This window comes from Eutrema salsugineum, unplaced genomic scaffold, assembly GCF_000478725.1.
Source record: "Eutrema salsugineum unplaced genomic scaffold, Eutsalg1_0 scaffold_3, whole genome shotgun sequence".
In the NCBI taxonomy this organism is placed as follows: Eukaryota; Viridiplantae; Streptophyta; class Magnoliopsida; order Brassicales; family Brassicaceae; genus Eutrema; species Eutrema salsugineum.
In genome coordinates, this window is record NW_006256756.1 from 13,865,286 (window position 1) to 13,883,000 (window position 17,715).

Consider the following 17,715-nt stretch of genomic DNA (forward strand, 5'->3'; position numbering starts at 1 on the left):
CTAGACAAATCCTCCACTATCACTTTCATTCCATTGACTCATCAAGACGGAGTGATTAATTACAAGATTCAGTGTAGAGGAAGGTCTAAGCCATTTGCAGAGGTTAGAGCAGTTCCCTCTCAAGAGCTCAAGGACAAAGGTGAAGATGGTATTGAGGAGCTTAGGGGCAAGGTAATGAGGCTTGAATTCAAAGAAAATCCAGGGAGTTCCACTACTCTTTCTCTCTCTATCACAAAAAGCAGGTATAAAAAGTCAAACTTATTGAATTAAAACAAAGTGCACTTGGGAGACAATCCCATGTCTATCATTGTACATACTCTCCTTATTGCTTTCTAGTTTAAATTCTATATTTTGGGGAACCTTTTGATCTTTTTGTTAAGTGTGTGCAAGGTTATTTGATGGTCTAAGGATTGAGACGTGTTGTACAGAGACCAAGGACGTGCAACAGATAGTCTATGGTGATGATTGAGCCTCCTCCCCTCATCTCTTCTTCAAAACACTTAAGCTGATCATCTTTGTCTCATAGCTTCACCCTTAGCCAAGCTTGTTTGTTTGAGTATGCATCATTATGATTCACATGAAAACCATTAATGAATGTTAAAGGACTGAGGAATATGAAAGTTTTGTGAAGCTTAAGGCTCAGACTTGATGCAATCAGAGATGTAAATGGCTAACTCTTTCGGAGTATATTCCTTGTGATACATTTTAGAACTAGGAACTTGAACATTGAGCATGACTTCTAGCGGTGATACTTTGGAGTATGAACTCCCACTTTTAAACTTCTTTCTCTCATTTGTTCTTGTTTGCTTGAGGACAAGCAAAAATACTAGTGTGGGGGAGTTGATATATGCACATTTTACCATGTTTTGGCATGCATTTCATATAGATTTTAGGTTTGTTTCATAAGCATTTCTTAGTTTTCTTGTTGTTTTTGTTCATTTTGAGTCTAGATAGGAAAATGCATTAGGTCCCAAAGAGTCATTCATATTTGGAGTGTTTTCAGGTACTTCATAGTCATTTGGGAACCTGTTGGAGCTAAGACCAAGGAGATACCATCACCTCAGTGCATGAACTTAGACAAGTCTTTTGGAGTTGGCGATACCCTTGAAAGATCACCTGTATCGGAGGTCTTCCACGCCGATTCAGCTTTCGACTTCTGCATCAAGAATGTAGAGAATCAAGTTATATTTCTACAACACTCTGAATCAAAAGATTTGGAGTAATATGCAGAAAGGTATCGCCGTTGGCAGATGAACCTGTCTCGCAGCTAAAATCTTGACTATTCCGGTGCACTTCAAAGAACCACTGTACCGGAAGCCTTGCTCTCTCCGGATGCATTTGGACTCTTCATACAAGTTGTAGCTTATTGAGTCACCTGTATCGTGGTGCTAGAATCTTGAGTACCGGATCACTGGGTCGAAATTTATGCCGGTTCAAGTGAATGCATGTCTACCTGGAATCAGTTTACTCTCTATCAGAATGGTCTATGTGCCACGGCTCAATGCCAGAACTTGGACTCAGCCATGAAAACCTACGAATGAATTAAGAGATCTCTCAGCGTAGGCCACAAATTCATGCTACGGCTTGTTCATGCCATGGCCAACACCTTCAGAATCATTCGCACCATGCCACAGCTCAATGCCACAGGTGAGAACAAAGCATGGCAAAGTGTGTTCATCATGCCCTAAACCAAGAATCTGTTGCCACGGCTGGAGAGGAGGCGTGGCAAGGCTTCAAGGACCTGTTGGAGCCAGGTGAGGACCCAGTTTGTCCTGGGCTAACCCGGTTTGTCACCTAGACTATATAAACTCCTAAACCTAATTTCTTAGACATCTCATCTTTTCTCTTGTTCTTTTAGATAAAAAACGTGAATCTTTGTATCAAATCTCTTTATTTTGAATGAAATTGGTGTTTTTATTCTTCTAATCTTTTATTTCTCAATCTCTAATCATTATTAACATCTCTTTATCCACAAGATTAGGAGTGTTCTTATGATTAGTGAATAGAGTTCTTTATAGTTTTTGGGCATTGTAGATTAGGGGATTTTGATGTTTAAGATTTGATGTCTAGGTCTTAATCCATAGGTTTCCTTTATTTTTTTGAGTGGTTCTTAATGCTTGATTAGGCTAGAGATAGTTAATCAAGGTCTTAGGAAATTTCATACACTCAAGGTGTTTGATGAAATTCCCCAAAGAACTAAGCAAGAGTTTTTCATGATTAGCCTATGAGAGTAGATGTCTAATGTGATTAATTAGTTAATGGAACTTGTTTATAATGCATTTGATTGCTAATTTCACTAATGAGAATTAGTTCTTGAATTTGGTAATTAAGAAAGTAATTAGTACCTTGAGAGAGGATTAATCAAAATTAGTGTTCTAGACTTAAGGATTAGCACTTATGTGAGTTTGTAGACATCATAGGTTAGCATTAAACATCCCCTAATCAATTGCCTTGCCCAAAGACTTGCTTTTTATTGATTGATTGTTGCATTTTCGTCATTGACTTTTGGTTGACTTTTTCAGTTGGCTTTTGTTGACTTTTTGTATTTTTGTTTTTTATTGATTGTTAATCTTGTTTAAGTGTTTAATTGCTTGTTTGTATCTTTTCTTCACGAGTTGATCATCTAAAAACCCTTAATTTGCTTAGATTAAGTAATTTCTTGTTTTTTTGGTGTGCTAATCTTAATCCCTTTGGATTGATACTTTAATATTGCAATGACATGAGCATATTAAGGAATTGATTTAGAGAAAATCATGTTATCACTAGAGAGAATTAAAATCACCTGTGACCTGAGTACACTCCGCAAACACATTAAAAAAATCCTAGAAACATAAAAGAAAACATTAAAAGAGTATGTACAAGGGATAGTCATGAGATTTTCTTTCCAATGCACTTTGTTTAAAATCACTAAGTTTGACTTTGGTTACTCATTTAGGATGAGATAGGGTTGGCAAGAGAGACTGAAGAAGTTGAAAAGGAAAGACTGAAGATTTTCTTCAAGGAGAGACTGAAGTAGCTCCCTCCTTGGATTCATTTGCCAGACAAGGCTTAAGCCTTTGACCATTCACAAAAAATACTTTCCCCTTCCTTCCTTCAAAAACTTTAGCTCCATAAGACCTCACTTCTAAGAACTTAAATGGTCCAGACCATCTAGACTTAAGCTTTCAGGAAACAGCTTTAGCCTTGAAATCCCTCTTCAGAATTATCTTGTCATGGAAGCTCTTTGTCTTTTCTTTGTAAATTCTTGAACTCTCATAGGCATCTAACATGATTTCATCAAGTTCTTGAAGCTGGAACAGCCTCTTTTCTTGAGAATTTTTAAGATTAAATTTTAGCAGTTTCACAGCCCAGAGAGCTTTGTAGTCAAGTTCCACAGGTAGAAGGCAAGCTTTACCATACAACAAGTTGAAAGGTGTGGTGCCTATTGGAGTTTTAAATGCAGTCCTATAGACATATAATTCCTCCCTGAAGTCAATTCCCCATACATCAAACGCTTCTACTTCAAGTATTGGGTTCTAAGGCATCTTATTCCTCCTTGAGATGTTTCCTGTTCTCTGGCACTCATCACATTTGGAGACAAACCCTTGAGCATCTCTAAATATGGTTGACCACCAAAACCCACCATGGAGTATCTTGGCAACAGTCTTAAAAGCAGCATTATGTCCACCATATGCAGATCTATGGCATTCAAACAATATTCCTTGAACTTCTTCCTGAAGAATGCATCTCCTGAAAAGCTGATCCTTGCAGAGTATATAGAGGTATGGTTCATCCCAGAAAAATATTTTGATGTCCTTGTAAAACTTTTTCTTCTGGTAGTTCCCTAGCTCTCGAGGCTCAATTCCACAAGAAAGGTAGTTCACAATGTGAGCATACCAGGGTAGATCATTATCCTGTAGACTCTTGAGCTCTTCTAACTCATTCAAAGGCTTAATCATCAAGTGTCCTTCAGGTAAATTGTCATTAATGGGAACTTGATCTTCAATTCTTAGGCGTGAGAGATGATCTGCAACATCATTCTCAATGCTTTTTTTGTCTTTGATCTCCATATCAAACTCTTGTAGCAGCAGAATCCACCTGAGCAATCTCGACTTTGCATCCTTCTTAGCCATAAGATACCTTAGTGCATCATGATCACTGTAGACAATGACTTTAGAACCCACCAGATATGACCTAAACTTCTCAAAAGAAAACACTATGGCTAGCATCTCCTTTTCTGTTGTAGCATATTTCTCCTGAGGTCCATCTAGTGGTCTGCTGGCATAATAGATCACATAGAGCTTCTTTTCTTTCTTCAGTCCAAGAACTGCTCCAACAGGAAAGTCACTTGCATCAGTCATTATTTCAAATGGCAATGACTAATCTGGAGCCTATACAATAGGAGCACTAGTCAAAGCTTTCTTGATCTCCTTGAATGCCTCCTCACACTCTTGATCAAACAGAAACTCCACTTCTTTGCACATCACCTTTGTAAGTGGTCTAGCAATCCTTGAGAAATCTTTTATAACCTCCTACAGAACCCAGCAAGCCCAAGGAAGCTTCTTACTCCCTTCACTGAATTAGGAGCTCCAAGATTCACCATGACCTCAATCTTTTCTTTATCAACTTCAATTCCAGTCTCCAAGATCTTGCGCCATAGAAAAATTCCCTCAGTGACCATGAAGTGGAATTTTTTCCAGTTCAAAACAAGATTTGTCTCTTCACATCTGTGGAGCACCCTTCAAAGACTAGAGAAACAAGAAGAGAAAGAAGATCTATAGACTCTAAAGTCATCCATGAATACTTCCACCATGTCCTCAATCAAGTCAGAAAAGATAGATATCATACACCTTTGGAATGTAACTTGTGCATTGCAAAGGCCAAAGGATATCCTCTTATAGGCAAAAGTGCCATATGGACAAGTGAATGTAGTTTTTTCCTACTCACTTGAGTGAATTGGTATTTGGAAAAAATCCAGAATAACCATCAAGAAAACAGTAAAATTGATGGTTTGCTAATCTTTCCAACATTTGATCAATAAAAGGCAATGGAAATGATCTTTCCTAGATGCAGCATTGAGTTTTCTGTAATCTTTGCACATCCATTACCTGTTATAGTTCTTGTGGGAATCAGTTCATTTTTTCATTCTTTATAGCAGTCATTCCACCTTTCTTGGGTACTACATGCATAGGTGAAACCCATTTGGTGTCAGAAATTGAATAAATAATCCCTGCCTCCAAGAGTGTCAGAATCTTCTTCTTTACAACATCTTTGAGGTTTGGGTTTAACCTCCTCTGATGTTCTATAGAGCTCAATGATTTCTTTTCATGGTGGATTCTATGAGTGCAAGTGAAGATGATATGCCCTTGATGTCATATAATGACTAACCAATTGCTTTCCTAAAGTTTCTTAGTTCATTAAGCAATGCATGTTCTTCATATTCAAGCAGATTATCATTAATGATGACTGGATATGATGCATTAGGGCCTAATAAATCATACCTAAGACCTCTTGGAAGTGGCTTAAGCTCCACCTTTGGTGCCTTGAGCTCACTCCAATCCTTATCAAAGCTAGACTGACAATTTCTAGCTTCTTTGGTGTTGTTTCCATGCTCATGCTCCTTGTGCATCTCCTCCACGTCATTTTCTTACTCTAGACCCACGGCCAGACACTCTTGAACTGTCACTTCGTTCAAACCGGCATCATGACTGCTCTGATCCTTTGTCTTGCCATTTCTAAGCTCTATGAATGGTGTCTCAGCTCCTACAACCTTGTGTTGATCCAAAAACATCTTGTAAGCTTCACTCTCATCTGCCAAGAACCCCTATTCTACATGCTTCTTTGTCAAAGCAACTTGCAGATGATCCTCAGTGTTCAATTCCTCAAGTAATTCATCAGCCAACTCCTTCATAGTCTCAATGTAGAACACTTGACCTTCTAAAGTTGGCTTCTTCATCACTTCATTCATGTCAAACTTTAACACGTCTGATCCCAAATGGAGGTCAATCTTTCTTGTTCTGACATCAATGATTGCTCCAGCTATAGCTAAAGATGGTCTTCCCAACATCAATTGATCTTTGGGCTACTCATCCATCTCAAGGATTATGAAATCTGTTGGGACTAAAAAATCCCCAATTCTCAATCGAAAATCCTCAAGAAGACCAACTGGAAGTCTTACTGATCTATCTGCTAATACCAAAGATATTTTGCATGGCTTATAGATAGTAAAACTGATAACACCTGATTTTGACCACTTTTATGGATCACTTTCAATATCTTATGCAGGTGTTTTTACTCAGTTTTAAAGGTTTTATAAGTGTTTTCCATGTTTTGGAGTTTTAAAAGGCTTTTCAGGAAACTTGGGACTTTGGAGTGCATTTTGGAGCAAAAGTATATTTTTGGATAAATTCAGGCTGTCAGAATTTTGGCAACCAATGAAGATCTTCTCACCATCTGATCATTCCCAAATTTAGAGACATGATAGAGGAGACAACCAGCTTACCAGCACACTTGGAATCAAAGCAATCCAACGGTTAGATATCAAGATATAATCAATGCACTGAAGGGTGACCAACACAAGCCCAGTCAAGCACAAGTGCTTTCACCCGCGACCAGCCTTCTTCCCACCACGGCTCAGGTGGTTTCACCCCCGGTGGACCTATGTCCAAACCTCAGGAGCCCAACTAAGGCCCAAGACACTTCCTGCACCCATGATATGTCTGCTACGTGAGGGTTGTCAAGTTTTACCCTAAATGAAATCAATAGCCGCAAGTGCACAGCTGATCGATTGTAGTACTTAGGGATCGAATCCACAGGGAAGGAGGATCTTTGCTGCAAAAGCATTCGAAAGAAATATAAAGTAAGGAAGTCTAGAACCAGGCGAGTTTTGTGAGGGTTTTGGTGGTGTGTTTAAAACGTAAAAACGAATCTTAAAGAGAGAATACGGGAATTAAAATGACCTAATAACTAAACTTAACAAAAACGGATAAAAACGAGAAAACGGCTAAACCTAATTGCTTAAATGAAAATCAATTGAAAGAGTAAAGATACTAGTCTAAAGCTTGAATGAAAATCAGTGTAAATTTATAAGAAAGAAAGCATTGGGGTTCAGGGAAGTTTTCTCAGGGGTATGAACGATTCAAAACATTGCTAGAGAGTAAATTTGATAAGATCTTAACTTAAACTTTTCGAACTAGAGTCACGGACGTATGAATACGCCACTGTCGTGATCATAGACAACTATCTCTCTCAACCCTGACCAGTAGGTTTCCACTTTGGCCTTGGAAAAGAAGAGATGCATTATGTTTAAGACTCGTCAGCATTCACAAATCGCCCATAGGTAGGTTTCCACTCCTATGTTTGTTTTGCTCTCCCAAACTAGATCTGACACCGGATGATCACTTTCGTGTCACCAAGCATCTGGATCAGATTGTAGTTCATGACGCTACTCTCATGCAGTAAAAATGAATTCAAAAGAAAAAGTTCTAAGATTCGACTCAATAGCTCATGGAATCCTCATCGAACAAATGTATCCCCATCGAAAATCCCTTAGACCGAACAATAAAACTACTCAGACATGATAAACGATCAAAAACATAGTATTAAAAAGTAGAACAGAAACCAAAATTGAAAAAGAAACAAAGCTTTAAGTAAAATTTGTGTAAAGTATTTCGCCTCTCTTCTTCTCTCTTTAAAAACGCCTAAACGTCCAATTGACTTCAAACCGGTTCTATATGAAAGATGACTCAAACTCTTAACTCTATACCAAATTTCTTCGCAATCCATCACCGAGAATGTATCTGTCCATCATAAAACTTCTGATGCTGAATTGAGATCCCTTGGGAAAGTCCACTTTCATGGCTTCTTGATACTTGACTGATCTTCTGGACTTGGAAAGATGTTTTGGATGTGGACTACTCCTTTTTGGCTCTTTTTAGCATCATTTTTGATGATTTAACCTATTAAGACTTGAAAACTACAAGTACAAGAAAACTACCTTAAAAAGAACAAAACCTAATAAAAATACTTAGATATAATACCAAAATCCTTATTAAAAACAGAGAAATATAGAGTATATCAATGTCTCACTTTGTTTTTCTATTTGTGTTTGGTTTATTATTAGTAATAAAGTTAATAATCTCCACATTTGTGTTGTGTGCTTTTTTTTGTTTAACTGTGATGTGTAATTCATGAATTTTTGTATTTACTAGATTTTGCACCCACACTATGCGTGAATAGTTTTTTAATGCTATCATATTGATAAAAATCATATTTATATAAATTTTGAGGTTTCAACGATCTTGTTTGTATTTATATATGTGTCGTTTAAAAAACATATAATTTTGTTGAATGTTTAACATTTGTATACCAAAATCAACACAAAATATAACAAAATAATTAAATAGTACTTAGTTAGTATTAACACGAAGATAAAGTACTATACATCACTTATTAGTCAAGAAAATAATTTTTTTATCAGTTGCATCCGTGTTATGTATGCTTTTTATGAAAAATGATTAATTAAAAATGATTCTCTTTCCTTAGCTACTTTAGTCGATACAATTTCTGATTTATTTTAAATTAAAAAATAAACTAATAAACATAATTTTTGCTTTCATATATTTTCAGTAAATAAATAAAATAAAATTTAAAACTAATTTCAAATCACAACGATCAATGAATTCTATATAAATTTTAGTCAATTTTATCTTAAATTGGTAAATACCAAACCTTTTGTCGAGTAACATATTGTGTGTGATCACTTATAAATGATTTTTTATTTCAACCAAAAAAGGCAAAAAATATCTCCTTATTTTATTGTTTTAATGAGTACAAATTATATTTGATAGCATTTAATTACCCCTTAATTATTAAAATAGATTTCACAAACTTATTGTCACCTTTAAATTATGTTTAAACCACCAATTATCTCCACATATTAATATATGTGTTATTTTTTATATTATAGTAAATATTATTTTTATTTGTTTTATAATTTTAACTTGTATAAATATTTTTAAATTCTTCTAATGCTTGTAGGTTAGTATACTAAAAAGATAACTAAAAACAATAACAAAATAATTAATTACTATTTAATAGAAATAGTATTGACACCAAAAAATTAGTATTTTTTCTCTAATAAAAGAAAATAATATTTTTCATCATCTTCAATTTCATTCTTTTTATATCATTTTTATTTCAAAAATGAAAAACAATTTTATTTTTTTTTCTTTTCTTAATTGATTGCATTTTATTTTATATCTAAGTAAATTTGTATTTTGTTTAAGAAATGTTCTTAATTTATTATTGTTTTAGTTTTTTTTTGTTAATGGAAATTTAATACATAATTACTTTAATCTTTTATATATATTTTAGGGAAAATATAATGAATAATAATCTGCAGAGAACAATTTGCAAGAATAAAAAGCAGCTTTTCTACCTTTGTGCAAAGACACTACACACCCCCAACTTTCCAACCTTACGACATTAAAATTGTATCATAGCAACCTAAACTTTTCTGGTCTCACACATTATATCTTTTATCTTTTTGTTGCCTCATTTTATTTTTAAAAGTAATAATTTATGTTTTTCTTTCATGTTCAGGTTTTCAAAATTTAAAATCCTGTTCTTCAATTTCAAATCCTCCTTTTCTCTTCTCCTGTCTAAAGAGTCGTGGTTCCCTTTCCCGACATGTATCCTCCCAACCATTTTAATTCTGAATCCATTTCGCAGGAGATTCATCCTCCATCTCTGGTATCAGTTGAAGCTGAATCGTTACTATCTTCTTCGTCGAGCAGCTAATCTCCAATCCTCAACGTCGTCGCATCTTCTCCTTTGGTGTCTGAACGCAGGTCTTACATCTACTAATTCTTTCACATTTTCTAGTTATGTAGTAGATCTGATGTTTGTTTTCATTTGAAATCTTCAATCCTCTTACATTCGATTTCCGTAGAAGACCCATATTGTATTAGTCTTTTATATAGTTTTATAAGCTGTCACTAAAATCTCATACCTCTTCACCATAATGAATCGTTCTAAAATTGTTTAGTTTGTTTATTAAAGGGAATAAACTCCGACAAAAATCCAAATCCAGATCTAGGAAACTTCCCAGTCACAATTAGTTGTTATGTTGAAAATAAATAGTCGGCTACTACTATTACTGAATTACAGTATAATAGCTTGTATTATATAGTCAACTTCTTTTGTAAACGCACTCCTAAACGAAGGGGTATATTGTTATAAAATAATTGTCTACTTATTAGACAGCTAAGTATAGTCAACTTGTTTGCATATAACTAGTTCTTAACTTGATATATGTAGGGTCTAGGGAACAATTCAGGAACAGATCTCTATGTAATTATTTGTAAGGTCTAGGGAACAATTCAGGAACAGATCTCTATGTAATTATTTGTCTATTAATAGTTGTCTATTTTTCATTTAATTTTCAGATGGGTAGATGACTATGTTTAACATGCTTTTTTTTAATATAATACTCGTACCGAAAATATGTGGAAGATTATGAAATCTTGATGGATGTTAAGGGAGACGATCATATGATTGATAGAGGCGTAACCTCTCGAATGCCGTTTCAAGTGATGGTGTTCGGCCAACAGTATTATGAAGAACTAAAAGAAAAGAAATAAAATTTGTATTTTCATTCCAAACATCATAAGCAAAAACAAACATGTCTCCTTGCAAGAATTTAGTATAACAAAAGAATCACGACATTTTTTTTGATGGCTTAAAAAATAAGATAAATTTTCACATTAAATCATAAACTTCAATTTTTTATATTAAAAAAAAAAATTTTAAAAAAACGAAAACCATTAAGTTACCATTGTTATCAGCATTAGAGGATGAATCAAGCAAGATATCATATGAGATCTTCACGTTATGTGAACCCATTGTGATTTAACCCTAATGAGAAATCGAGTTATAAGCTAATAGAATGGTTTCTTTTTTTATTTTATTTTTTGCCTGGAAGGGTGAGAGAACTATCGTAAGTTTAAGATCGTATATAAAGCCGTGGTTTTTAGGGTTTTAAACGATTATAACTATTGTGCACATATTTTTTCCTTTTTATTAGTAACTAATAATTCCTATAAGAGATAAATTCTAAAATGACTGCAATTTATAGATCACGATTTTATGTTAAATTATTTAATTTTCAGTTATGTATATTTTCTTATTTGAGTAGATACATATCAGCGATTAAGAAGAAGTGTTCTAAATCAATACAATTTTTTGACGGATGTTTTCTTTATTTATGAATAACTACCAAGAACTACAAAATCGATGAAGTAAAATGACTATTATTAAAATGCAAATTTTGTCAATTTATACGGCCATTTTTGACAGTACAACTAATTTAAGAGATAATTTATTAGAGATAAATACCGAGTTTTACAGGAATCATTGGCACATAACTATAATGCGATAAATGACGTTTTAAGAATTAAATTTATATTTATCCATAATTTATTTATTTGATAATTATTAGTTACTAAAATTATTTGTTAGATTTAATCTCTTTTTATATATCCAAAATATAACATTATTTAATTATTATGATTACGGATGTGACGATTATCTGGTTAAACCTATTGTCTAGACCATCTAAATAGATGTTTTACAGAAGAATTTATAAGAATTAACAGTAATGAATATAGTTAAAAACACCATGATCATTATACTGCAAAGCCAGAATTTGGTACATAATAAAACGAAAAAAGTGGACATCACTCCTTTAAATTCAGAACTTAATATAAGAAATACAAAAAGGTAATCTTCCAGTGATTTATGCATTCCCGTTGCAGCCGTCCCAGCATCCGCCATCGTCTTTTTGATTCTTTTCCAAATCCCAAACAAAATATTAATATATTGCTTTTAAACATTGATAATGTGATAAAAAGATTAGGTAAACAAATGAACTAATATACGTACTTCCTGCGATAAATGAGAACATCGTCAATCGGTGGAGAAACCAAAAAACGTGAGAGGCCAATATTCTCGTGATCATGGATGGTAATTTCATCTAAATATAAAATGAGAAGAAGGGATTACAACATAATTCACCCAAAGTTTACTTATTAGATTTAGTTACGTGACTTAAAAATCTAATTACATTTTTGAAATCACATACCTTGGTCTTTGTAGATCATCCAATCTGTCAAAACACAAATAGCAAAAGGGCCATCCACTCCTGTTGTTTGGTTTTTGATGTCAACAGCAAAATCCCCGTGAGCCAAGCAGTCGAGTGTACGATCCCTATGTCAAAATTAGATTTAACAATTATTTTTTTCATAGCGGACTATAATTTATGCGAGTGAAATTCAATTATCTTACTCAAGATCTTTGATGGTGAACTTTAGAGATTTTTCAAAAATTCCTTCCGTAGATTCAGATGATAAGATTTCACCAACATTTACCAATACACCAATAAGATCTGTATAATAAAGTTAATTGTTGGTTACACCTTGATTTCATTAAAATAATATTCAAACTACTATAATATTTCTAAAAACATTACTCGAGTTCCAATTTTTACAGGATGCAATTGAAAATCATACCGATTGGATATAAATGAGAATAGGGGCGTTGATTTATCTCATCAAAATCGACGAATTTCTCGAAGGGATCTTCTGTCAATGGCCTGATTGACGAAACCTTGGTCTCCGTATTCAGTATCATCTGAGAGCTGTGTCTGGTGTTTCTTTCTTTCCTTTCCCAATCTGCCGGAATCAAGCGGAATTTGGACAACTTTACCCATTGGCCTTCAGGACATACCATATCGAAATAGGAATAACTCATATTTCCACATGAAGCGTAGATTCTAGAGCCCTGAATTATAAGCGAAAGAGATGACTAAGTAAATATATCATATGGAAAACAACAATAAAATGTATATATTTAGGCGAACTTACATATTCATCCACGAGAACGAACGCCAAGCCTGGTTTCCCATATTCGTCAGCCTTATACCATCGCTTGAGTACCTTAACGCCGATTTTCCAGTCATCCCTCCATGCATGCAAATCATGAACCAGATCATAGGTTTCCATTATGAAAGAGAAGCACTTGGTTAATTTTTTATTTCTCTGTTAGGTATTTTCGAAGGATGACTATTTTTTTCCTCGGCAAGAGAATGAATATATATAAAGTTAAGAATGAGTTAAGGAAGAAGTAAGATTCACTGGATTATTTTGATGAGTTATTTCCATTGGAAACTTTTCATAATATACGTATTTAGATTTATGTAAAGTTGCGTCTTTTCGCGAATAATTTTTAGTTATGTTTCGCGTATTACTCGTAAGAGAGGTATTTATATTTGATAAAATAATCGGATGTACACCCCAAATTTTATGTTTATATGTACATAACGGTTAACAATAAAAATAAAAAATAGCTATGTTGTTCAAGTACACAACCTATAAAAAACGAAATAAAAATTAATATCTCCTATAGAAACTGATCTTCATATCCATCATCCAAAGAGGTAAAATCAACTGAAGTTTCAAGCCTGGAACAATATGACAATATTATAAAATCATAAAATAGATGTCAATAGAATACATATACAGGATATAACATCAAAGATGGAATTTACATACATCATCTTTGCTATTGCCACTTCTGGAGTAGGAGAATCCTCGAGAATATCAGATATGAATCTTTCCGATTCAACTATCCACTCATCTAATTACATATACATATTCAGTACGCATGTGGAAACAATAAATTTGTTAAACTTCTGATTAATTGCTGTATTGAATAGATATTAATAGTTAATATTTACGTACCTATCCACCTATTGAAAGAGAAAAATCGCAATACAATAATATGCCTTGAAGACCTATCACGATTCGTCCAAAGTTCTTCAAATTTTATTGCCAAGTTATCCCAAGCAATACATTTCAAGGAATTTCCACTGTATATATTTACACCAACATAGAAGATAATTAACATATTTTAATATATCAAGAAACCTAAGTCTGACACCAGATATTCTGAGATAAGTTTTACTGACCCGAGATCTTCGAGTACAAAACGAATAAGTGGACGTTCTCTGGGTGTATTCGATGTATCGGACATATGAACTCCTCTTTGAAGTTTCTGAACAAAAGTGACAATCCCGAGAAGATCAACTGCAAAATTAAACAACTAAGTTAGAAAAAATTCATTTCTCAGTTAATGAGATAAACCAAGATAATAACATGCATGTAAGAAACTTACCAAGATATCGGTCTGTTTAAATCGACGCAAGCAAAATATCTATGAATGCACAGAAAGAGTATATTTCTCTGGAAGACTTCGGATCGGTTTTCTCAGTGATTGTATCCTTGTTGAAACGTATATGACAGTTGTTTGATGATATACTTGGATGGGGTAATCTGTCGGTAACTGCAAAATTACCAAGAAAATACCACTCTCCTTCGAGCAATACATACTCGAATTTGTCAAGTATTTCAAATGGCATGGTACACAGGATGCGATTGTCCTACACAGTTTTAGTAAAAAAGAATCAATAAATGATTACATTCCCAAAACATGAACAGGGATAATCTTTTAAAATCTCATAAACTTACAAATTCATTAGCGAGAACTAACATCCGATTAGGGCAACCAATGAGAGTAAAATCATAATAATTTCTAACTACTTGGACACAAATACGTTGCCCGCTGTTTGTCTTCTGAAGTTCAGAAACTCTATTACATGGAGACATTCGTTATTTTTATTTAGTTTGGAGATGAAAGATGAGAAAAATGAATGTTTTTTTTTATAAGACGGAGTCAATAAACGGTTATGTTTTAAAACGCGGGTTTAATATACTTTAGAAACGACGGTTATGCTTTTAAAGGCGGGTTTTATATACTTAAGCAACGATTCGTCAAAACTAACAAAATTAAATGACAGTTGGTTCAAATGTGAACTTAAATATATATTTAAGAAACGATTTGTCAAACTGATTTAAAACTCGCACGTGACTGAGCAGCGATAACCATATACAATTGTATCGAATGTTCAAACTCGCACATGACCGAGAAGCAATAATCATATACTTTATAGTATTAAAGTTTTTTCCGGTATTATTAGAAAAATAGTTATGGAATAGAAAAAACAGCAAAAAAAAAAAAAAAAAATATTCTATCAAATATAGTAAGCTAAACCTAATGCACGAGATAATATAAAAGTAAATAATATTAATAATAAGGAGAAGTCGTTGTTATAAATGGCCTTAGCATTTTTCTTGCTCGGGAACCTTTGGCTTCATCCAGGGTTACCTTACCCTCACATCTAAACACGCAGCTAAATTCCCAGAAATTATCCTTTAAGTGCTGCGAGTTATCCAAGTCGCAAAACCATCTCGCAAACTTCAAATCTCCTAGGACCACTTCGGATTCGGGGGAGCGTAACTTTCAGGATATGTACCTAAATGGCTTGATTCCAGCGAAAGTGGAAAGGACACTCAAACATCTCAAACTTTGGTGAAGAAACCTTCAGCGCTTGGGAAGTGGGAGGTTCCCTGCACATCTCATATCTGAAGTGCATTGAAACGATTAAAAGGATGCTTTTGGACCAGTGTTCACTCCGTAGACGGTATCTTTCAGTACATAGCTCCAAACAGGATGCTCTCAGATGTTCTGGAATTAGAACTCAAATATCGCAAATCTTTATGAAGACTTCGGAAACTGAATCAGACTGGAAAGGCATCGTCCCACGCAATCTTTGTGATTGATCGGATCGGTCTTGAAACTGTAGCGAGACATGTGCGCCTTCCGGTGAGCTTAACTCTCTGCTCACTACTCTAAATCAAATGATTCCACCTGTTCTAGATCCGTGACCTGATAATCTCCAAATTTGATGAAGACCCTGTAATCTGAATCGGACGTTAAGACTCCCCAGACAGACGATCTTTCCTGACGTATGGGATTGCTCTGGAATGGATGCGAGATAGATCTGTCTTCTGGTGGCCGTATCTTTCGACTCGGTGCTCTAAACTCATCGATTCCAACTGTTCTGAGATCTAGAATCCATTATCTTGATTTTTTCTGAAGACCCCGGAGACTGAATCGGCAGGCAAGACCTTCCGGTAACACGATCTCGGAGATGTATCTGCACCTGGGAATTTTGACCGAGAAACTTGAACAGCCGGTACGCGTTTTGGCCGAGAAATCCACCGGCGATACATGAAAATAGCCGAGAAAAAGCTTCCCGCGGTACAGGCTAGCGCCGAGAATCTCCAAAATGCTGATTTTACCATTTTTAAACCCCCATTCACCATTTCTCCTCCTGGCTTCATCTTTTGAAGTTCAAACTGCTTCCAAATCACCTGTAAACACTTCACAACATGCAAGACTCATTTAGACCTAATGCAAACCCCTAAGTGCTAAAACAGCAACTAAAGACCTAAAATGCATGAAATAAGACATGATTTGAAATAAAATATACAACCTAAATGATACAAATTATGAACATATCAACTCTCCGACATTTGTCATTTGCTTGTCCTCAAGCAAAGTGAGCAAATGAGAGAAAGAGGTTTGATGCATTGGGAGTTCATATTCCTTAACGAGAGAGTGTATCACTATAAGAATTCAAGACTCACTTGTCTAAATACAATGTTCCAGACAAATATAATAATTTGGAACTAATAAGAAACAATGTCTATAAATCATAATAATAAATATTGAACATTATATTATAGTATAAAAAAATGAAAACCTGGAAAATTAGAAGAAGATTGATTAATTAAATTCAGATGATACAGGCTTATTAATTTTAAATATTTCGGATCTTCGTAATAGAAGAACTTGGTAAATCATACTTGAAACCACAACCCATAATTGTTTTCTTTTCATTAGTCCAAAATCTGATAATTACAAATTAATAAATAAATCTACGTTAGAATAGTTATATAATTTTTGGGTAATAATATTTTAATATTCGTTTGTTTTTACAATTTCCTAGTGTAACATGCAATGGTCTATCAACCGATAGAATATTACTTTTCAATGCAGAATAAAGCAAATCAATCTGTAAGGATTTCTGCTTGAAATAACTTTGACAGAGGAATCTAATTATTTACAACCTTTGGCAAGTTTAACTGGCATAATTATAGCGCCTGAAAAGTAACCCTGTGATATAGAACTTTAAGAATTGAACATTGTTATGGTATATGCACTATTTATAATTATATGATTATTCGTTAATACACTAATAATTTGATTTACCTGTATGTAGTTTTTCTTTCTACGTTGTTTGTAACCACGTAATAACAACGTTGATATCAACATATCCGGTGATATCTTTCTTAGTGTTAAGCACAAATCTGATCAATGTCATAGCCAACACTGAAATATTATGTAAGTTTTATTAATAACTAAACACTAAAGAGAGCCTAGATTCTAAGCTAAGAAAATGTGTTTCTTTATTCTGTTCATAAGAATAATGAAAAACTCTTTTAAGTTGATACGCGTATTTAAGGATGTAGTGTTTAGGGTTTTAGACGAATACAACTTGTACGTGTGAGTTTAATATTTTTAAATAGTTACTAATAATTTTTCAAAGCGATAAACCTTAAAGATGAGTAAAATGTATAGTTTACAATTTTTTGCTAAATGACTAAATCTTGAATTTTATACATTTTCTTATTTGAGTGGATATATGTGAGCATTTTGGGAAATAGAATTCCAATTAATATTTTTTTTGCACAGAAGTTTACCATTTTTTTTTGT

The 17,715-nt window shown here is 34.0% G+C and overlaps 1 protein-coding gene across 1 annotated transcript; it reads right to left on the reverse strand.

Moving 5' to 3' along the window:
* Positions 1-6,530: 6,530 nt before the first annotated feature.
* LOC112085462 lies at positions 6,531-13,040 on the reverse strand. The gene is made up of 5 exons (XM_024154677.1): positions 12,903-13,040; positions 12,549-12,819; positions 12,325-12,424; positions 12,122-12,246; positions 6,531-6,637 (listed from the first exon to the last, which is right to left on the reverse strand). The coding sequence occupies exons 1-5, from the start codon at positions 13,038-13,040 to the stop codon at positions 6,531-6,533; spliced, it is 741 nt and encodes a 246-aa protein (XP_024010445.1).
* Positions 13,041-17,715: the final 4,675 nt, after the last annotated feature.